Genomic DNA, 23,747 nt, shown 5'->3' with positions numbered 1-23,747 from the left:
CGGCCGAAGTGTCTTGGCCGAGGTGTCCGGGGGCCGAAGTGTCTGGTTAAATAAAATTTTTCGCGGTAATTAAAATGCGAAATTCCCGCTGTTTTAAAAAAATCTTTGGCCAAGATGTCCGGGGGGCCGAAGTGTCTGATTACCCAAAAAAACGCGTGGTTGTTCGAAAAGTTCGAAAATCCAAAGTACCCTTAAAAAACCCATTTTATGTCCTTTTTTTACAACAAAAAAGATTCTTTGGAACATTTTTCCCTTTAAATTCAAATTAAAGCATTTATTTGTGTAAAATTTACCAATATATCAATGTAACGAAAGCTATTGTTTACATAGGGTTGCGAAACTGGTAATGATTTAACAAGAATTTTTGCAAATCATTGTTCAAACATGTAACGATGACTTGCAAAAAAATTATAGTTGTGTTGTATGTTTGTAAAAAAAAACAGTTTAAAAGTAATTTAAACCTAAATTTATAGTTGGATTTTAAATAATTGTACAAAAAATGGCCTACATGGGAAATGGACGACATCTTGAAACTGGTAAAATTACTGTTAAAGTAAATAAATAACGTCTTGTAAAATCTGATACTGCTTATAAATGTTGATGTATACACTTTTTTAAACCAAAATTAGGTGGATTTTAAGTAAATTTTAAGTGTGTTTTAGGATCACAGGAACCTTCTTCACCAAAAAAAGATGTTTTAAGAGTATATGGGATGAAGTTTTGCCCTTACGTGCATAGACTTAAACTTGTGTTGGCCGCGAAAAATATAGAGTAAAAATGCTTTTATTTGTAATCATATTTTCATTAAATATTATACCCTTGATGTTAAAAAGGTCAACTTCACGACCTAAACATAGAGCTTGCAAAATAACCAACCTGCTGAATAATCCTAACTTAAGGGAGCTACAGCATGAAAGCGGTGGGAATCGAACCTAGGACCTCATGTAGTGAATACAAGTGTTCTGACCACTACACCACACTGGCGATTATGTTATAAAAAATTCAAAACAATCTTGTGAAGTTTTCTATTTGTAACAACTACTATTTGATTTTTTTAGGCATGAAACGATTAATATCAACCTTGCCCGAAAGCCGGAATGGTATTTTGCGAAAAATCCTCACGGAAAAGTGCCCTGCATCGAAAAAAACGGAGAAATTTTGTACGAATCGGACATTACTTCTACTTACGTTGACGAAGTTTTTCCTGGGAGAAAACTAACAACAGGTTGTCCTCTGCAAAAAGCAAAAGAGCTTCTTGTCCTCAACCACTTTAACACGGTAAAGATTGTAAAATTTACCAAATGAAATATCACCTAATGTTGCAATTCCTTTTCTGGTTCAATATGTTTATAAATCCCTTTTTCGCAAGCCCTATTTCGCAACTTTCAATTTTTTAATAAAAACTAAATTGTTCACTCCTAATTAACAGGCTGTCCAGGGTTACTATGGCATTGCCTTTGCTGGTGATAACGAACAGGCCCGAGCAGCTGGGCGTGCAAAGCTTGAAGGAGGATTCAAGTTTCTTGAAAACTACTTAAAAACAACTGGGTACCAATACATCTGTAAAGATCAACCAGGAATGACAGACTACATGGTCTGGCCTCACTTAGAGAGAATTATTATTTCTTTTGTCGATGATTTGGAAAAGTATCCAGCAATTGTTGCCTACATTGAGAGAATGGGCAAAGACGAGCCGGTAATTGCTTGCCGGCATGGCGAAGCCCTGCTCACAGAGTTTGCACAGAGCTATATGAATAAGAATCCAACATATGATATTGGTACAGTGGAAGAATACAGCAAATTGTAACTCAACCGAGTTTACAAATCAAGCAAAATTTTTTTCAATTTTTATACCTCCTTATCTTATATGCATAAACCACATTTTGTATAGGCTATATATTTTCTAATTAAGTATTTTTATCAGACATTAGTTATTTGTTCGATGCACTTTTTTAATTATGCAATTGAAAATTTTCTTTATTTATTAAATTACAGCTTCATTTCGAATCAACTTTTTTATCATTGCATTATTAATTTATAACCTCAATAAAAATTACTGATTGTGTATACAAATATAACTATAAAATCTTTAGTTTATTAGTTAAAAGGCGGTAGAATTAGATAAGGGCACTGTTTAAATTTTTATTTCAATAAGATGCTTTAGTGTAACTGACCAAATTTTTTTTGGTTAAACGAAAAAAAGTTTTACTTTTGTGTTAAATTTATTACAGCATTATTAGAAGGAAAAATCTAGTCCCATGACACAATTAATAAAGATTTTATATAGCCTTAGTTTACACTTATATCTATAAAGTTAGCACACACATTTGAATTTCATTTGAAAAGCTATGGCTTAAAAATCCAAATTCCCATATTACATTTTAGCATTTTAGGATTACAATTTCAATCCTTTTTAACATAAAAAACACAAGCAAAGGTAAGATTTTAATAGATACAGCTGTTTAGCATAAGGTTAGTTCACACCGTATAATATACAATGATTATTAAAAAAATTAAGACTACGCTGAACCACAAAAAACAATGTTTTACAGAACAATAACTTATAGTTACAAACTCAAAATTTTTAGTTTTTTACATCCCTTTTGGCATTTTTTTCAGAGTATGTAGTTGTTATTATTTTAAATATACATTTATTGCCAGAACTATTTTCTAGAAAGTCTCAAAAATGTTGATTCCCATTGTCTTTTTTAGGCAAGTGAGCATTTTAAAAATATTTATCAGAATAATTAAAAAAAAATAGACATAGAAAAAACAAAGTAAATACAGTGAAATTTGATAAATCTTAAGTGAAGTTTGCATGTTTTGTGATGCATTCTTAAGTTGCAGTTGTTCAATTTTAGTGAGTTCCAAAAAATAACATGGTGCCTAAATAATAGCAACTCGAAAATATGAGGGACCTATCCAGAAATATAAGTCTGTCATTTTGATAACGTTACTGTCTGTGAAAAAACTTGCTATATTTTGAGTAACTGCGTAAAATAATGTTAAGGTTTTTGGTATTGGTTGAGATTAAATTTAGGTTTGCTAAGACAAGAAAATATATGAGGTACTTCTGGTTGAAGATGATAATTTCAATCGATTTTTAATTGAAGAGGAAAATTTAAAACGAATTTCATGTTAGTAATTGCTTCCTTAGACTTGCCTAAACTGTCATAACACATTCCAATATAATAATAGTGTAAAACTTTTGACTCATTTACGATTGAACCATATTTTTGATGGTGTATTTCAAGAGAAGTTTGAAAATTTAGTAAGGCTTCTGCATATTGTTGAAGGAAAAACTGTGTTTGTCCAATCAAATAGTAGTCATTGTTTGGGATTAAGTGTTCCATTTCATCTGAAAATACTGACGTAACATTTTGCATTGCTAACAATGTTTGACAATATCCTGGTGCCTTATTAAAGCTAGCTAATTCGTACTTAAATTGATTTAACCAATGGTGTAAGCTAGTTTTTCCAAAAAGATTTATGTTTTTATTTTGTTTGTATATATCAAGGGCCATTTTAAAATAAGTTTTTGCTTCTTGGTATTGATATAATTTGGACTTAGATAGTCCTAGTATGACATATATTTGTGGGAGAACGCAGTATTTATTCAATTTTACGTTTTTTTCTTTATAGTAAGGTATAATTTTATTCAAACTACAAACTACTTCATTATATTGACCCTGTCCATAATCATATCTGCTTTTCCAGTAAAGGCAATTTTCCAATATATCAAATCTAAGTACATTATCTGACATCTGGTGCTTCAATTTTAAAAAATTAAGGGCCTTTTGGTGATGAGTTATGCCGTTTTTCCATTTTCCTAATTTTTGTTCGGCAATGCCAAGGCATTGGTACTTGTTCATAAAGTTTTGAACATTTGAATACAACATTTTGGGCAGTTGGATTTCAAAGAAAAACATTTTATTTAAATCTTCCTTTTCCTCAGTTTTAAAAGTGCAAAATTTAAGAAAATAGTATTTCATGTTTAGCTTATCAAGCAATATGGAAGACGATGCATTATCTTGACATAATAACTTTGAAGTGTGTTTAAAAAAGTTGTTTTTTTCTGCTTGGTTATCGGTTTTAAATACACAGAATTTCAAAAAGTGCTTCAGTAAATCAATATCATTGTTGTCATAAATTTTTAAAGTCGAAATCGCCGCAGAATAATTTTCAGGACTAAGTTTCATGGGCAAATCCATAACGCTTTGATACTGCCTAAACATAATATAAAATTCCGGAACTCTTAAAATGTTTGGCCGAATTTTGTTTTTTAAATACACAAGGTTATTTTGTAAGGCAAGAGTAATAAGATAATACTCTTTAAGGCTTTTTAGTCCGACAAAATGAATAATTTCAACAAAAACGTCGCTGTGTTCTAATATATCGTCTTGTGATTTTCTTTTCATGTAAACTCTTAATCTAGCTTCGCATGAAACGGCCAAAGCAAAATTTAGATTTAAACAATCAGTAGCAGTTATTTTTTCATTTGCTAATAATTCGTTAAAGATGTTAAAACCACACGTATTTTTAGTGCGATGAACTTTTTCTAACCATGAAACAAAAATTGTGAAATTTCTGTATATCAATTTCTTAACGTTGATTGTATTTTTAACCATTAAATTGATTACTTTTTTTTTAAATTGAAGTAAGTAGTCATTTATCTGCTTTAATAGGGATTGCAACAATTCTTTCTCGGTAACTGACTTTTCAATTAAAGATAAACACTTTATGTATTCGTCAAAAATGCTTAGATCACCTCCAACATAGCACACTTCTTTTAACATATTCGATAAATGGTAGTCATTTTTAAAAACATTATTAAGCTTAACATAACTTGCCATTACTGAGATAGGTTGTATTAACTCAAGTATAAAGGGGTTGTTTTTAGTTTTAAATTGTCTTCCAAGTGGAAATTTACAAGCTTGTGGTACCATGCCATCGAATGATATTCCGACTGGCGTATTCTCATCATAAAAGTTGAAGCCAGATGGACCATTTAGACCGGGGATCTGCATTCTTGACAAGTTAGTCTCCCCAAGATTAATTAAAATCACTTGAAAAATTACTGTAAACCATCTAAAATATTCTTTTATGTCTGCGTAATTTTGTAAGTTTATAATTTCGTCTTCAAGAACTATAATGTGCTCAAAATCCGAATACGGCGTTATTTCCATGCGTACAATTGACCCAAGTCCTATTAGAGCATATCGACATGGAAGTTCTTTCATTATAGCTTCACAGTAGTCAGTTAAAAGGCCCATTATTTCTCTGTAATATATCCATATCATGAACTGAAGGTCACGAATGGCTTGTATTTTACTGCCTTTTTCCAAATGAAATTCTTCATCAGAAATGTCATCAGACAGAACAGGTATTTTTTTCAGTTCCTCATTTGTTTCATCTCTCATTTCTTTAATCATGTAAGATATTGCAGCAGTAGCAACAAGTAATTCAGTTTCTTTGTTTGTTGCACAAGACACATGAAGTAAATAAACAGAAAATTCACGAAGATCTTTTCGAATTTCATTTACATTTTCAGGATTTCTTACAATAGCTGCATTTAACAATGCTGCACAACGAATCAAACTTATTTTATCTGGGCTTTTATTCCAGTATATCAATCCAAGTTTGTGAAACAATTTTGCAGTTTCTTTAGGGTACTTTTCTCTACCATTTTGATAACAAATATTTTTAATATCTTTAATTATTTCCTCTTCAGATTGCATCTTTAAACATTCAAACTGTAACTAATAATTAATAAACACCAAAATTTTTTTTTTTTTGTGAAAACTCTATGAATTCAAATTTAAATGAAGAATGTTTTGTAGTTCAAATTTAATCTGCCTACCCAAATTTACAACACGCCCATTAGCTCTAGCTTTAATTTGGTCATGCTAGTTTAGCAATATTAATTCCCTATTATTTTACTTCCTTATAATCTTGAGTATCTTAATTTTTGCCAACGGCATTAAAATTTCAATGAAATATAAGCATAAAAACAATGCGCATATTCAATGAAAAAATGTGTGTGCTTTTAATAGAGATATTAGCCAGAATTTTTAAATAGAAATTTATTTGTTTAAATAGAAATCAAATTTTTAAATAGAAGCTTAATAAATTTTATTTTAGATTTAATAAAAGTAGGACAACAACTTGGGCCAGCATGGGGTTATTGGGTTTGCGGGTGACGATTTTCCGAAGTTAAGGTGTTATTAGACTTGACATGAAAAGTAAAAATGTAAATGTGTAAAAATAATTTGTTGAATTCTTTATAAATGTAAAATATTTATTTTTTGTTTACTTGTAAAACTGTTGTCAAAAATAAAAAAAAAATAAAAGAATAAAAATATTTTTAAAATGACTTTACTAAAATAGTTGCATAAATAAAATATTAAATTGTTGGATCTAGGCATATCAACTGATGTAAATATTTATAATGGGGTTTATAAACATATTTTTAAAACCACCACTGCTGGAGTTAAAATACAAGCTTTAAAAGTAACAACTTATATATAGATATATATGTACATAAATGTTTATGTGTTCTAAGTAAAAAAGCTGACTTTTGAGGTAACACTGTCAAATCTACCAAGCAAAAAACTCCTCAGTTTTTATATCTTGTTATTTAATATGCATATATCAAATTCTGTACATTTTCTAATCAAGTATTTTTTATTAGATATTAGTTATTTGTTCAATGCACTTTTTTATTTATGCAATTGAAAATTGCATTTATTTTAAATAGCAGCCTCATTTTGAATCAACTTTTATATCATTGCATTATTAATTTTTAACCTCAATAAAAAGTAATTTTGTTTTCAATAAGATGCTTTAGTGTAACTGACCAAATTTTTTTTTGGTAAAACGAAAAAAGTTTTAACTTTTGTGTTAAATTTATTACAGCGTTATTAGAAGAAAAAATCTAGTCCCACGACACAATTAAAAACGACACAGAAGCACAACAGCATTTTTGAGGTTAATTACGCTACATTATATATATATACACTCTTACAATGTGACCATGCAGCAAAAGATTTTTTTCCAAAATCATCATCTCAACAGAATTTTTTTCATTAAGAAAAAACTTTAAACTGCATAGGCTATAGTTTGTACTATTTAAACCTCGTTACGAATATATACACCACTAGGAAAAAGGGGGGATTTCTAAAACACCAGCAAAAAAACTCATTGCAAAAATGACAAACGTAAAAGCGTAAACATGATTAAAACCTAGCTTTTTTTACAGAAATGGTGCAAATTGGAATTTTTAGTATTTTATAGTTTAATCAACTATAAAATGTTAAAAAGATTTTATATAGCCTTAATTTACACTTATATCTATAAAGTTAGCAAATATGAATTTCATTTGAAAAGGTGTGGCTTAAAAATCCAAATTTCCATATTACATTTTAGCATTATAGGATTACAATTTTAATCCTTTTTAACAAAAAAAACACAAGCAAAGGTAAGATTTTGATAGATACAGCTGTTTAGCATAAGGTTAGTTCACACCGCGTAATATACAATGATTAATAAAAAAATTAAGATTAAGCTAAACAATGACATAAAAATTGGCGTTGCCCAAAAAAATTCGGCACCCTATTATTATATGGCAAATTTAATTAAAAATTAAAATATAAAATAACAAATATTAAGCAGTAATAAATGTTTTTTTTTTCAAGTTGTGTTTTAAATAAAAGGTAAAAAGGGTAAATTATAAAAGACACATTATTTATTAAGGGGCTAAAGGGTGTTGTTATTTATTATTATTTAAAAAGGATGTTATTATTTAAAAAGAAGCACAAACCATGAACGCCTTTATAAAATTAAAAATAAAATGCACATTTTTTATATGCGCAATGTCATCCTAAATTTCCGTAGTTAAAAAAAATTAAAAAAAGTTTTTGATATGCCAGCTATTTTTTTAGGACAAACATAGAATAACATAAAGCAACATTCAGTCTAACTAGAGCACCATCTTATTAACTAAACAAACATCATCGCTAAAAAAATTATAAAAACACAAAACATGATTAATAAAATACATTTTCAATTGCAAAGTAGCAGATTAAAATACTAGCTTAATGACCGTGAAAAAAACTTTTTTTCGATTTTCGCCATTCGCTAAAGTTTAAAAGCAAAGCTAAAATATGGTCTTAACACCAATTAAACCATTTTTCTCTCGCAAAAAGACCATTTAATTACAACCAATTATTTGGTAGGACCAGCGGAAAATGTAGCGTCAATAAAAGCATCTATAAAATTAAAATAAGTATTACAATCAATATATAATGGAGTTTAGTGGACAATATATAAGTATACATAAATATGTATGTCCAATATATAGGCCAACAAAATAAAAATAACCGGCAGCGTGGTGTAGTGATAAGAACTCTTGCTACACTACCATGAGGTCGTGGGTTCAATCCCCACTGATCTCAAGCTGTAGCGCCCTTGAGTAAGGCGCTATAAACGGTATGAACTCCTGCTGAGCCAGCACTTAATCAGCAGCATAATTACCGGGCAATTATAGTCTCTATAATATTCCAAACTGACACAGGCAACTCGAGACTGGGTCGGAGTAACTTATATTACTCTATGTTTAAGTCGCGCATTCGACTTTCCCACATCGAGGATAAAGATATATACAAAAAAAAAATAAAAAAAAATATTTTTTTTTTATTTGCGGGTAAAGAGTTTTTGCGGGTAAAGAGTTTTTTATTTGCGGCCGTTTGCGGGGGTAAAGAGTTGAGAGTTGCGACCAAATTTCAACAATTAAAATTTTGACGGTTGGCTGGTTATTAACTAGTACAACTCTAACAATCGATTTTTAAGCTGTATTGGTAAAATTGATATGTTGTTCAAGATAAAAAAATAAACCTTTGTTCATTAAACTAGTTTCACAAATACTCGATTAATTTTATCAACTCACCTTTAAGAATTATCCTTCAACAGCGTTCAATACTCTTTCTGCCTCAGCTACCGCACTATAAGACAAATAAATAAGATTTTAAAACAAATTTCGACAGCGACCTAACATTGTAAATTCAAAAAAATGGACACAAAAATATTATCACATTTTGTAAAAAAATAATTATGAAGTTAAGGGCCCTTAGATGTGACCCCAAAAGTAATTGTAATAATAATTATCAAATTTTTTTTTAATTTCATGCAAAAATAGGGTGTAGTGTTTCTACTGAATGAAATCATGCCAAAATCAAGAGTTTTCAACAAGTGTTTTTTTTTGAATCAATCAAATTAAATTATTTTAAACTTATTTTTAGATCATGAAAAAGAAAAAAAAATGATAATCTGAGTAATTATGCAAACAAACCAAACAAGAAGCTATTTAAGTTTTGCAAAATAGTGTACAAGTTATAAACACTAGGCTCCACCGCAAAAGGTCCCTAGTTCAATTCCCACTGCTCCTGCATCTTAAAGTTAGTCAGTAAGTGACCAAAATTTGGTAATAACTTCTGTCAAGGCCAAAAACCAATCGGCAGATCAATGTACTGGTTAAAAATATTAAAAAACTGGCAACTGATGGCAACACAAGACTGGGTCAGGGTAATAAATGTTATTCTATGTTTAGGCTTTAAAGACCCAAATTGAGGATAAAAACAAAAAAATTAAAATTTTAGGCTAAAATCATGCCTTCATAACACATTCAACTTAAAACTTGTTAATGTAACATAGCAAAGTTTAATATAAACTTAAAGTCATTCGTTATTTTAGGGAGTTAACGGTTAGTTTACAACAAACAAGTTTGTTAGCGCATGCGCTTGGAAAAAAATAAAAGATTATTATTTGATATTAAAATAAAATATAAATTAAAATTTTTCAAAGTTTTTTTTTTTACTGCATACATTTCTACATAGAAGTTTAAACATGTATTAAAAAAAAAATTTAAATATTTAAAAAAATTTTTTTTTTAATTTTTAAGAAAAAAAAAGCTTACCCGAGAAGATCTTGAATGTTTACCTCTTCGTTGTCGGAATTATTAAAAACTTCTCCAGCAGCGTCAGCTTCTGCCAACGTCCGTTCCGCTTCCTCGAGCACGCCTATAGGTTACATTCACACGGTTTCGCAAAAGCTTTTTTTTAATTGAAAAAAAAAACAGCAAGCCAAAAAATCGGGTGGAAAAAATAGTCTAGTTTTTAGTAGAAGCTAATGGTTTTACAAGCCATGCAACGATCAAACGCCATGCATAGCAAAAATAATTTTAACTGCGCCAGCATTTGAAACATACAAATATACAAAAGTAAGTTAAAATTAAAAATGTCTAGTAATATTTAAATCAAAAGTTGTCAATTTTTAAGATATAACTCAATTACCGGTCACCAACTAAAAACTGGCAGATCGAAAATTACAAAACGAGAATTGTTGGACAAAAGTTACGACAAAAATCACCTTTAAAACCCCATTATTTTAAATAACAACTAAGAATTAAAAACCTTACTGACTTTTGAGAAATTACAAAAAAAAAATTAATAACTGACTTTTGAGAAATTACAAAATTAAGTTATCTAACAGTAAAAGGACTACTTTATTACTAAATTTTTACTAATTATTGAATTTTTTTACAATATATATCAGGGCTAAAAGGCATGCTTGTTTAATCAATGTTAATACAGTTAATAAAACATTAAATTTCATACAATAAGGTAACAAGTAGTATGTGTAAATAATTTAAAAGAAATACTGAAAGTCAGTATATTACACTACAAAAAAAAATTAAAAAAAATTTTGGGAAAAAAGTTTTTACTTACTTTCGTGTCGTTCCACATGTCGGTCATCATCCTCACTCTCCTCCTCGTCGTCATTGCATAAAAGTGGAGTCTTGGGTGAGGTTGGGGGGGTCGACACGACGGCTGATCCCCCAAACTTTGATTTTAAGGATTTTGTTGGCGACTTCTTTTTTTCCAGTTCCTTAAAGGTAAAATAAATTAAATATTTTATTTTTGAAACCTGGTCAAAATTTAGGATTTTTAATTTGATACTTACTGTAGTGGTTATAGGTACAACACTCAGTTTTTTCGACGTGAGGTCATGGGTTTGATCCCCACTGTTTTCATGCTGTAGCGCCCTTGAGTATGGTGCTATGAACGGTATATTGAGCAATTATAATCTATAATATCCCAAACTGCCAAAGAAAACTTGAGACTGGGCTGTAGTAGCAAATGGGACTTTATGTTTAGCTGCAAAGGTGACCTTCCCACATTAGGGATAAATAAATATTAAAAAAAAATCATTTTTTTAACACAAAATCTTACCAGACTAATTGGAACGGCGTCTGCAACAACAACCTCCACAATTTCGTGAGTCAACTCATCTGTGTTCGAGTTTTCATTTCTGTCACTTGTTGTCGCTGTCGTGCGACATGTTGGCTCTACAGTGCTACTAGTGGACAAGGAAAACCTCTCGTATTCCGAGGGTGAGAGTAAGTACATTCCTAAAAATAAAAAACAAAAATTTGAAACAAAAAATTACAAAAATTGGAAAAAAATTACAAAAACAAAATCTTAAAAATAAAAAAAAATTTCAAAGAATAAAATTAAAAAAAGTTGTTACCTTGTCCTTGTGTGGTTAGAATAGCTGATGAAATACCGTGTGGGTCTTCCCTTGCAATACAAGGATAATTTTCTTGTGGTCTTAAAGATGGAAGTTGACTCAGAATATGAATTTCACCTAAAATAAAAAAGTTAAAATAAGTCAAAAATTTTAGTAATCATTTTTTTGCAGCTTGGTCTAGTAGTTAAACCCTTAAGTTTCTGGCTTTTACAACATGAAATCTTGGGTTCGATTCCCACTGCCATCATGCTATAACATTCTTGTTTATGAATGGCATTTACTAAAATAGCTTCTTCTCCAATACCATAAACATTTAATGAGTTAATATTTAAAGCAATATAGTACGTAGTTTTATAATATTATAAACTAGCAGACTAGCACAAAGACCTTGCCAATGGAATGGTAATTGCAAAAGGCCCTTCTTTTTATATATATAAAATAAATTAATACATTTAAAATCAACTAAATTACTAAGAGTAAATTAATTATCTCTTTTTAATGAAAGTTACACTTGGCTAACTATTGCTTGCAATGTCAATTTATTTAGAAAATTTAAAGTCCGAAAACTCACCTAAATTAGTAAGACAGACGAGACCGTACTCATGGTAATCAGGATTTTTGGATGAAGTGAATTGAGCATAAACGACTCTTCGTACTAACGAGCCATCTATCGCCGTTAACTTGAATTTGCGCTTGGCCGAAATCTTTGGAAGCGTGAAAACTTTTAGCTGTTCCTCCGAACTAAGAACAAAAAACGATTTAAAAATAAATTTAAAAAAGAATTTTAAAAATTTTTACTGAGGATAAATAAATATAACTTTAGCACCTGATAATAAGGGAGTGGTGATTCCCCACTGGGGGCGACACCCTCCCCCCAGCTGCCCCATTACTTGCTTTCCCATCAATCTGCGAAACGCTTGAGTTAACTGGTGTACCGTGACCGTCTACGACTGTGATATCGACCACCGGGGCTCGATGCATAAGTTGAATGTGTTTCCCTAAAATAAATTTATATTTTTGGTTTTGGGGAGGATAAAAAATTTTATTGGGAGGTTAAAAAAAATTGTTTATTGGGGGGGGTTTAGACAAAAAAATTAAAATATCCCTTCCCAGAAAATGGGTAATCAAAAAAAATTAAATTTGGGAGAATTTTTATATTTTTTTAGCCCTTTCTCTTTTTTTAGTGATTTTAAAAATTTACCTACCTACTACCGAGTTAACATCGTGGTCCTGCCTCTGACTGTAGTCGGGTACATGGAGAGCAAAAACGTAAACCCCGCCGGAATTGGTACCCGCCCAGAAAGTGGGGGTGGCACTTACAGCTATAAAAATAAAAAACTATTTAAAAAAAATTTCCAAAAAAATTTAAAAGAATTTTTTTTTAGACTTACTATCACGAACAAAGGTTGTTGCAAAATATGTGCATCTGACCATGCCGGTCATACCATCCTCTGTGGAGCGTGCCTCGATGCGACGCTGTCCGGTCTGAGCAGGGGACCAACCGCTTCCAGAGGCGGTCTCCTCCTCATCAACCAATGCTGCATTCGCTTCCTGGAGTTTCTGGAGAAATATTAATTTTTTAAATTTTTTTTTAACAAAATCTTTTAAAAATTTTTTTTGATTTACTTGTGACATGTTATCCCGCTTATATCCCTTCTTCCAAGACCCTCTTCCTCTCCTCCTGGACCCCCCTCCACCTCTCATCGATCCCCTGATCCTTCTCATGGATTGACGGAGCGACATCTTGAAGGATTTCATCCGAGAGAAGTTGCCGTCTGTTGCGGAGTGATCTCCAGCTTCAAGAGTGCATCGAGATAAAACCGTTTTGCCCTGTAGAAAAAATAATTAAATAAACTAATAAAATAAAATTAAAAAATAAGAAAAACATATTAAATTATATATATTAAATTATTCTTTTTTTTATTTTATTTTATCTTAAAAAATGAAAAAAAAAGATTTTAAAATAATGCATCGTTAATTGAACTGCTAAATTGATGAAAGCCTTACTACAAAAAGTTCTGGGTTTGATTCCCAATGCTTTCATGTCACAGCACCCTTAAATAATGTGCTAACAAGACAAAAAATCAATCTAGAACATGAAATCAGTAAGAATCAAGCCCAGAACCTCATAAGGTTATGCGTGGCATTAACAAACACACAACCTCTCCAATTAAAAAAAAATAGGTATATATATAAATTTTTAACTTTTTGTTATTACCACTTACCTGTAAGTAATCAAACAACCCGAACCCATGCCCAGTTCCAATACCCAGCAACCCCCAATTAGATTGTACACTAAGTGAGGTGATACTAGCAGGAGGGTGGCACTGCACTGCATTACTAACTTGGTAACCTAAACAAAGAGAAAAATGAAAAAATATAGATTTTTGTTTGGTAAAATTATGTATTTTAAATATATTTCTATTACTGTAATTCTTAGTAGCAAGTATTGTTTATAGCATCTTGCTTAAGGATGCTATGGCATGACAGCAGTGGGGATCAAACTTATGACCTTTTTTATAAAAACTAAGTGTTTTAACTACTACACTATGCAAACCAAAATTTTAATCATTATAAAAATTACAATATCTAAATTTAATATTTAGTTTGCAAGCCTATAAAGAAAATTAAAACAAGTTATAAACTAAGTTGTGTAGAGTCACAATTTATTTTTATTAAAATACTTAAAAAAATTAAATGAGAAATTGTTTCAAACCTGCTGGCATTGTGATATGAGTTTCTTTAGTTTGGAGCTGGTCGTGCCCCTTCCAAGTAAAATCTGTTCGATTTTCTAATATATCAACTGCGTTTGACACTACCAAACTCTCGATAGCCTCATCAGATAATATGAACACCACAATCTGTTGATTGCAAAAAATCAAGTTATACAAGTGATTTTGTTAGCTGGTGACATGAAGTCTTATGGTTTATTTCAATGGTCATCACCACAAAAGGTCCTGGGTCCAATTCCCACTGCTTTAACTTTAAAGCGTTCTGAAGCAGAATGAATACCTACACAGCCCAAAAACTAATCAGTAGGGCAATGATTAGACAATAATATAGGAATTTTTATATAGGATGTTCATTTTATAGGATAAAAACTAGCATTTGTGGTGTGCGAGTAAATTATCATGGGCAAATATTAGTTGCGACAATATTGCTACAACTAACATGCCAACTGTAGGTTCAATAGTAGGTATCATTTTAATAAAAATAAATATATTCATAAAAATTAATTTTTAATAGAAAATTATATAAATGACATGGTTGTATTTATAATAGTTTAAATAGTATTTTTTTATACAGTTTATTAACCACATAAGCTCAAACAAAAAACATTTATGGCATTTTGCAATTGAAAGCTAATAAACTGTACTCCTTCTTTTAAGAAAAATAAAAAAATATTTAAATTACTTTTAATTTTTTTACAAAACAATTTTTTGTTTTTGTTTTAATTTTTTTAATTATCTGTTTTTTGTTAATTTTTTTAATTATAATTTTTTACCTGTCCTGCAGTTCCTCCCGCCACTAACGTACCACTAGAGGGACACATTGCAACTTTCCTGACAGCTAACCTGGGGTCGTCGCTGTAGGGGTCAAATTCACCCACCTAAATTTTTTTTATATTTTTATTTTATTTTTTAATAAAAATAATTTACAACCTTAAAAAATAATATTTTAAAATTAAATTTTAGCAAAAAAATAAATAGTTTTTACTTTTCTGAAAGGTGGAAATTGTTCCTCGAATGAATTTTCTTCATTATTTCCGTCACCATCGGTTATAAATATTGGAGAAGTTTTTACTTTTAATACTGGCCTCATTGCAACATCTGATACATTCCATAACTTTACAAAAAAAATTATTTTATTTTAATTTAAGATAATTTTTCGTTATCAGTATTAAAAGCACCTTATTTAAAGGCGTTACAACATTAGGAAGGCAGCAGGAATCAAACTGAACACCTCAGGTACTTAAATCAAGTGTTTTAACAACTACGTTACCAGTAACACCAAGTTTCAGATTTTTTTTTCAATTTTAGTAATAAAGGCACCTTACTTAAGGTGCTACTGCAATAAGGAACCACTGGGGAACGAATTAAAGACCTCAGGTAGTTAAGCCAATTGTTTAACAACTACGTTCCCGGTAACACTAAGTCTTAGATATTTTTTTTTAATTTAGTACTAAAATCACCTTACTTAAGGCACTACAATAATAAGGAAGCAGTGAGGATTAAAATGAAGACCTCAGGTAGTTGAGCGAAGTGTTCTAACAACTATAATGCCAGTAGTTTACGATTTAAGTTAAAATTGGGATAACAAATCAATATAATTACAAAAAAAATGCTACTCACTTTAATACTTCCATCTTCATGACCAGTAAGTAGCAAATTGTTAGTTTTTGTTTTTTTAATACTGACATCTACACCACCAGTGATTGGCCAAGTCTGAAAAGCAAAAAAAATGTTATTTTTTATTTTTTGTACATTAATTTATCCTCGATGTGGAAAGGTCGACATCAGGACATAAAAATAGAGTAACATCAGTTACCATAACCCAGTTTCGAGTTGCTTTTGGCAGTTAACAATATTGTAGATTATAATTTCTAGGTAATTATGCTGCTGATTTAGTGTTGGCTCAGTAGGAGTATATACCATCTATAGCTTCGTACTCAAGGGTGCTACAGCGTGAGAGCAGTGGGGATCGAACTCGTAACTTATTATAAGCTAACCAATATACAAAAAACGTAATTAATGTTTATTAACCTAAATTGGGTTAATAAATGCTTTTATAAAAAGGCACCAATAAATTTCATAGATTTTTATTCAAACTTCTTTTTAATTTTTTTAAATTTTGATTTCAAATATTGTAAATTGTATTACTTCAAAAAGCAAAAATAATGCAACAATTATTAAAAAAAACAATTTTAAATAAAAGTTTGTTAAAAGTTAAACTTCTATTTATTTTGAGTACCACTTGTTAAAGTGGCTCCACTTACAAACAAACCGTAACATTACTACCATTTCAATGCTACACACAAATAAAAAAAATATTAAAAAATTTAAATAAAAAGCTAAAAATAAAAACAAAAAATTTTCAAATTTATTAATAACAGACCAAATCAATATACCCAAAAAATTACAAAACAATTCTTTAAATAAAAATTAAATTTTAAATAATTTTAAAATGAAATAAATATCTAAATAAAACAATGTAACTTTTGTTACACTAACCGCTATGATTCAGCTTTCAGCAATTTAAAATATGTTTAAACAAAAAATAAGGGCGGCCTAAATTTACATTCTATTGAATCTACACAATAGAACAACTTGATTTTAAAAAAACGTGACTTTTAATTTCAAAAAATACAAATTTCGGCAGGATTTTTATAGAATTTGCACTTTTGCAAAATGTCTTGAACAAAAAATATTTAAGTAATATAAAAACTTTAAATTACTAAATGTTTAGTTAATTAAGTTTAATATTCTTAGTTTAATTTAAAACTAAGATAAAAATATTTAAAAATTAAAAAGTTTGGTAAGGCAATAAAAAAACCTTTATATATAATTACCAAATTTAAATATTTTCCTTAAAATAATATGCGAATTAAATTAAAAAATAGAGAACAAATATCCATATATAAATTTCTGTACAGTAGGCCTATACATTTTAAATAATTATGCTCTAATTAACTAAATCACTAATTAAGACACAAAAAATTTAAATTTAAATTTAAATTTAAAATACAAAAAAATAAACTTACACAAATTAAATTAAAAACAAAACTTAAAAAAGTACCATTTGTGTATTTATAATATATATATAATCTAAACAATTCTGCCTTTAAAAACTAAATCCCAAATTAAGATATAAAATAAATTTATAGTAAAAATCCAAAAAATAAAACGCAAATTAAATTAAAAATATAGCGTAAAAATATCTACCAGCAATATATATATTTCTGTATATATTATATATATACTCTAAACAATTCTGTCTTTAAAAATAAAATCAAAAATTAGGACACAAAATATATTCAAATTTAAAATATATACAAAAAATAATAAATTAAAAATAAAACAATAAAAAAATCTACAAGCATACACATTTTTGTATAAACATTAAATATTTATTCTAAAAAATCCTGCCTTTAAAAATAAATAACAAATCAACAAACTAAATAAATTAAATTTTGAAATACAAAAAAATAAACTTACGCTTGTAGATTTATCTGATGTCATTTTTCCAGCAGCCTCGTTAATTTTTTCCCACGTTTGTTGAGGAATATCCTCAACGTGCGACGAACACGTGATCGCTGATGCGTGAGGAGAAGCCAGGTAGGGCGGGGTCACTGTCGACCAATCAGGGGAGGTTAAATCGATGCAGATGATCTCCTCTTCAGCGAGGATCATAAGGAATTCAGGATCTTCCCATTCTTAAAAAAAATTAAAGAAAAATTTTTAAAAAATTTTTTTTAATTTTGAAACAAAAAAAACATAAAAATTGTAAAAAAAAATTTGAACAAAAAAAACCAAAATCAAAAAACTTACCTTCGTTATTTTGGTTTTTACAGATTACAAAATAGTCTATAATTCGTGACGTGAAATCAAACGTGACGTGTTTTGTGCCATGAATTACCGTGACACAATGGCGGTCACCATAATTGGCACGTGGCATGCCACCACTGAATATGACAAACGGCTCACTAAAAAAACATTTTTATTCGTAAAATTTAAAAAAAAATAAATGCTAAGGAAGTCAAATTTCTTTTTAAACCCAAAACAAAGAGTTACAAATCACAGATTATTGAGCTAATCACCGGAAAAAATGCAACTAAAAGTAAACAATTAGTGATACAAAGAATTACCAGTGTTTTTTTAAAGTTTTTTTTACATTTGTTACGAAAGGTAATTTTGAAAGATAAAAATTTAAATTAAAATAAATTTACCGTGACGACTTCCATCTTATTTTCGTTATTGCCTTGCAAGGAAAAGGACCTGTTTACAATAAAAATAAAACATATTTATATTAAATTTCAAAATTAATAAGTATATAATAATAATATTTACTTTTTATATAGATCATACTTCACTTAAGAAAATTTCAAAACAGTATTTTAATTAATCCCCTTTTTTATATATTATATATATAGTTTTTTCTGCATGAATAAAAGAGAATCAGTGAGGCAATAAATTTTAAGTAAAAATGTGCAAGAACCGCAAAATAAAAGAGTTCGTTCAAGGACCGCAAAAACCAAGTGATCTAAACAAATAAACACCAACTCACCATATGGAGTATATGAAGTATGGTGTGACGAAGTACCAAGTCTCCACGTGCACAAGTAACCATCATTATGAGCACTCATAAACTCAATACAGTTTGAATGCCATGATAACGATTCCAGCGCCTGCAAAAATTATTAAGATTGCAAAATCATCCTTCCCACAATGAGAATAAATAAATATATAAAATTTCAACTTACCTTGTCTCCTAAATAGTAACTTTCTGTGCTCTGTAGATTGTCATTCCATAAAACAATAAGTCCTCTATTATATCCAATTAATATTTGTGATGACTTATTCGGGTGCTCTTCAATTGCCTCAACAGGACCTAAGGCCTTGCCAGTTTTATATTGGTCTGGTAAACTAAAATTCAAATAAAAAAACATTAAGTTTGAAAAAATACAAAAAAATGAGTGGTAGAATTTCTGTTTTAATATAAAAAATAAGTAAACCCTATAATCCTATACCTATAACCAACAATTGGCTTACATTAATAAAAGTACTTAACCTATAATTTAAATGTTAGTAAGTGGAATTTTTAAAAGATTTATTAAAGTAGAATGTTAAACTAGTTATTTTTTTACATATAATTAGATGGTAGATTTAAAACTGTTAAAAACAAGACAATCTATACATAAATATTAGGAACAATATATACACCAATACACACGTTTAAAAGGTAAAAATACCAACTGTGAAATAAGAGAGCGTTTATACATAACGATGTTTGGGGAGATGTGTATATATGTCCAATTTACTAGCTACAAAATAAACTGCCGTATGTGGTGCGAGGGTAAATTTTAGTCGAAAGTTGTGACCATATTACAACAATTAAAATCCTAACCGTAGGGTGTTGACTTGCATTACCAATAGCGCTTTAAAAGTTACCAGTCAAAAAAAATACAATGCATTATTCAGAACAGGCAATAACTTAGTACTAACAGTGTAGCACATGTGTATACCTTGTCAAAATTTTTTTTTTTTGTCAACAATTGGCTTACATTAATAAAAGTACTTAACCTATAATTTAAATGTTAGTAAGTGGAATTTTTAAAAGATTTATTAAAGTAGAATGTTAAACTAGTTATTTTTTTACATATAATTAGATGGTAGATTTAAAACTGTTAAAAACAAGACAATCTATACATAAATATTAGGAACAATATATACACCAATACACACGTTTAAAAGGTAAAAATACCAACTGTGAAATAAGAGAGCGTTTATACATAACGATGTTTGGGGAGATGTGTATATATGTCCAATTTACTAGCTACAAAATAAACTGCCGTATGTGGTGCGAGGGTAAATTTTAGTCGAAAGTTGTGACCATATTACAACAATTAAAATCCTAACCGTAGGGTGTTGACTTGCATTACCAATAGCGCTTTAAAAGTTACCAGTCAAAAAAAATACAATGCATTATTCAGAACAGGCAATAACTTAGTACTAACAGTGTAGCACATGTGTATACCTTGTCAAAATTTTTTTTTTTTGTCAAAAATTTGTCAAAAACCTTGTCAAAAAATTTTTTTTTTTTTTTTTAAAAAAAGTCGTTTTTTTTACCTTTGCATGATTTGATCTTGATGAATGATCGACGTCTCCCTTGGTTCAAACTCAGGTAAAGTAAGGGAGTATATAGCGCCACCTTCTGTCCCAACCCACATCACATCATTGGTGGATTTAATTGTAACCACTGTAATCTGGTTGACCCTAAAAAAAGATTAGTAAGTTAAAAATTGAAATGTATATAATATTTTTTTTTTAATTTTTTTTTAATTTTTAATTGGCAGTTGTCTTTTTTAACATAGTAATCTTACAGTTAGGTTAATAACCATGATTTATTTAAATGTAAAAGCAAAGTAACTGTATATTTTTAGAGTATACATATACAACTAATTTTGTTTTTTTATTAAGTTATTTCTCCTTCTTTTATAGTTTCCCTTTTGAAAATATAAAAACAAAAATAAACAGTCTTAAAATTTATAAATCAAGAACCAATTTACCTTCAAGTAATATAAGGTAAGATAATGAAACTATTTAAGAGAGAGTACACAATAAAAAAAAAACGGAGAACCATGTTAAATTTTATTCCCTTTTTTACATTTAAAACAGAATTACAGTAACAACAGTTTTCCCCAAAAAATATCAATTTTTAATTTTTTTTTAATGTTTTTAATATTTTAAATTTCTGTTAATATTTTTTACCCTGGTCTTCCTGATAACTGTGATGCACCAACTTCAACTAAGCCTTGACCCTGACCTTCATTAAGGTCAGTAATGGACCAAAGATGCATGGTATTGTCATCAAGAATACTGACTAATTGACCCTAATCAAAAATATTTAATTATTAATTTAAAAAAACAAGATGTTTAAAAATAACAAAGAGAATGATATTACCAAAGCATTTTTTAATTAAAAACTCTATTAATAAGCATTTAATTAATTCTTTTAAAACCATTATTTTTTTAAATTACAAAAAGATTTTGGTATTTTTTGTTTTTTAATTTAAAAAAACATTTTTTAACATGGTTTTAAATTTAACAAATTTAGTAATTTTTTTATAAAATTAGTTTATAGATTTTTAATAAACTTTGGACCGTATAAAACTTTTTTACATGTGTTCTACAGGTTGATTATATTTAATTTTAGGTAAATAATTTGTAAACAAGTTACCAATCCATGTAGAAAATGTAATTGCAACACTTGGTTGACGTCAGGATGTATTCCCGTAAACTCTACACCTGGTTTTCCAAATCTGAAATTCAAAACCAAAACTAAAGTGTGCTGATTTTTAAAAATATATTAGCCTTTAAAAAAATACCAAGGTTATCTTTAGAACCAATACATAGGAATGACAAAATCTGAAAAATTTGTTAAGACAGTAGCACATGGGCGTTAATTTTTTTATATAATAGTTGCAAACCTTTTTATTATACAAACCCAGATATAAGGTAAATTTATGTTTTGTTATAAATTTTACTATGCAAAATAAATATGTCTACATTTTAATTCATGATTTATAAGCTTTATATTTTTAATATATGTAAATCAACTTACACTTTGACAGCTCCAGTTTTAGTGCCGATAGCCATAAGTTTAAGGATTGGATCATAAGCAAATGCACATGGGTGGTGTGGAAATCCATGTTCTACAGTCTAAAAATAAACAAATTATATTTAACTGTTTTTATGGATTATTTATTGGAGTTGTAAAAAGTCTGACTACACAGCTAAAAACAGAATTGGTACTGAGACCCAGTTTTTAGTTGTCTTTAAATTTTCAACTTGAGACTGGATCAAGGTTTTGGTTGTTACACTATACTTAGGTTGCCTTGCTGGCTTTATAAATCACTGGCATTTGTTTTATTGCCTGACCATTATTTGGCTTATCAATTTGAGAGTAGAGCTCTATTAGTGTCGTCAGCCGGTTTAAGCGAGCAGTACTAAAATGAATGCGGAAAGAGCGTAATGTACAATAGAAGGTTAGGGTAAGTTTATAAAAATTACGCCTTTTCCGCATTTAAAAACTTGGAGGACGAAGCTAAAAGAGCTCCTTCAGAGCTTGGCACAGAATCTCTAGTGGCCGTCTTTAACAAAATGACATACAGACACATAATAACAATAACAAGCAAAAAATTACCATTTTAAAAACCTTTATTTTAAAATGAACTTACCTTTTTGAATGAATATAATTCCTCTTTTACTTTTTCCCGTTGAGGGTCCACATGTACTCCTTTTTTCCATTTGCGAAACATTTTTTTCAATATAAAAACAACCCTAATAAGAACCGTTTTTTACCAATCACGTTTTCGCATTAAAAACAAAACCTAAACACGTAAACAAATCAAAAGTTAATTCAATTAAACCTGCTATTTTTCGTATAAGTTTCTTCATAAACTAGCACGTTTAATGCTTTCTTTATTGATATAGGATTTACACAAATCGGTCATAACCCTTTTCGTAAGTAATCAACTACATACAGACAGTCGCTTAAATTTTTTTTGATAATTGCTTAAGTTTAAACCTGATTTGACTTAATTTACACTATAACAGACACAAACTTAATGAACTACATCATAAACATGACTAGACAACTTTATGAACTTTCATATTTTTAGCCACTGGCCGCTGGACTGTAGTAAACAAGAAAAAGCTAAAAATAGAGAAAACGCCTCTGACATTTTTTCTCACTCAAGCCGGCCGCCAACTCAAAAGTACTTCAGAGTGAATGTTAAATTGATGTCACTTTAACACGTCACTTAAAAAAATACGTGACGTCATATTTAAATAGTCAATGTTTTTCGACCAACTTTGCTGAAATAGAACAGTCTAAATATATCATATTAATATAATTATTAATTATACCGTATTTTAAGTACAAACAAAAAGTTTGTTTTTTAAAACAGTACAATACGAAAAAGGTAAAATAGATGTTTAAATAGCACGGAAATTTTACATTATATAATGTTGTACTATTATCATAGATAAACTTATACATTGTATTAGTTTATGTAGTAGTTGTATTACTAATACATTGTATTAATTTATCTATGCTATTATTTTAAACACCTATGCTATTATTGTGGGTTTAGTCAATAAAAAATAGACTAGCAATGACGTTTGATTTAATTAATAACAAAATTCTTAACCAAAAAATGTTCAGAAATTGGTTAACAAATAAATTCGAAAAGCACAGCGAACGTCAAAAAAAAAACGCAAAATAAAGGGAAAAAACAGACAATGTTACATCAGAATTAAAGAAGAAATTGAAATCAATTATAATGTGTGTTACAACATATTATTAAGGCATTGCTTTTATATTGCTCAAATTTAAAATAGTGTGTTGATATAGCTTGTCCTTACAGCCTATGTGAAAGGAAG

General features: G+C 29.1%; 2 protein-coding genes across 3 annotated transcripts; one reads left to right on the top strand and one right to left on the bottom strand.

Annotated features, from left to right (window-relative positions):
• Nucleotides 1-396: 396 nt before the first annotated feature.
• Nucleotides 397-2,065, top strand: LOC145759281 (pyrimidodiazepine synthase-like). Its single transcript, XM_082573066.1, has 4 exons — nucleotides 397-536; nucleotides 663-771; nucleotides 1,059-1,278; nucleotides 1,430-2,065. The coding sequence occupies exons 1-4, from the start codon at nucleotides 500-502 to the stop codon at nucleotides 1,805-1,807; spliced, it is 744 nt and encodes a 247-aa protein (XP_082429192.1). The 5' UTR covers nucleotides 397-499; the 3' UTR covers nucleotides 1,808-2,065.
• A 4,789-nt stretch (nucleotides 2,066-6,854) lies between these two features.
• LOC145760044 (lethal(2) giant larvae protein homolog 1-like) lies at nucleotides 6,855-22,689 on the bottom strand. Of its 2 annotated transcripts, XM_082573908.1 has the most exons (26): nucleotides 22,541-22,689; nucleotides 21,925-22,022; nucleotides 21,541-21,622; nucleotides 21,072-21,193; nucleotides 20,430-20,576; nucleotides 19,064-19,226; nucleotides 18,868-18,988; nucleotides 18,530-18,578; nucleotides 18,132-18,286; nucleotides 17,799-18,016; nucleotides 15,936-16,028; nucleotides 15,301-15,429; nucleotides 15,089-15,193; nucleotides 14,300-14,444; nucleotides 13,809-13,936; nucleotides 13,210-13,413; nucleotides 12,975-13,143; nucleotides 12,789-12,905; nucleotides 12,410-12,581; nucleotides 12,155-12,324; nucleotides 11,584-11,700; nucleotides 11,286-11,464; nucleotides 10,782-10,941; nucleotides 9,971-10,073; nucleotides 8,945-8,999; nucleotides 6,855-8,267 (listed from the first exon to the last, which is right to left on the bottom strand). In XM_082573908.1, exons 1-25 carry the CDS (start codon nucleotides 22,619-22,621, stop codon nucleotides 8,954-8,956), a joined length of 3,273 nt encoding a protein of 1,090 aa, XP_082430034.1. In that variant the 5' UTR covers nucleotides 22,622-22,689; the 3' UTR covers nucleotides 6,855-8,267; nucleotides 8,945-8,953. The 2 variants fall into 2 exon arrangements, with proteins under 2 accessions (XP_082430034.1, XP_082430035.1); XM_082573909.1 differs by lacking the exon at nucleotides 9,971-10,073 and having other exon boundaries at nucleotides 6,859-8,267.
• Nucleotides 22,690-23,747: the final 1,058 nt, after the last annotated feature.

Source organism: Corella eumyota, chromosome 7 (assembly GCF_963082875.1).
Source record: "Corella eumyota chromosome 7, kaCorEumy4.1, whole genome shotgun sequence".
Classification (NCBI taxonomy): Eukaryota; Metazoa; Chordata; class Ascidiacea; order Phlebobranchia; family Corellidae; genus Corella; species Corella eumyota.
This window is presented reverse-complemented; position numbering and strand designations above follow the sequence as displayed.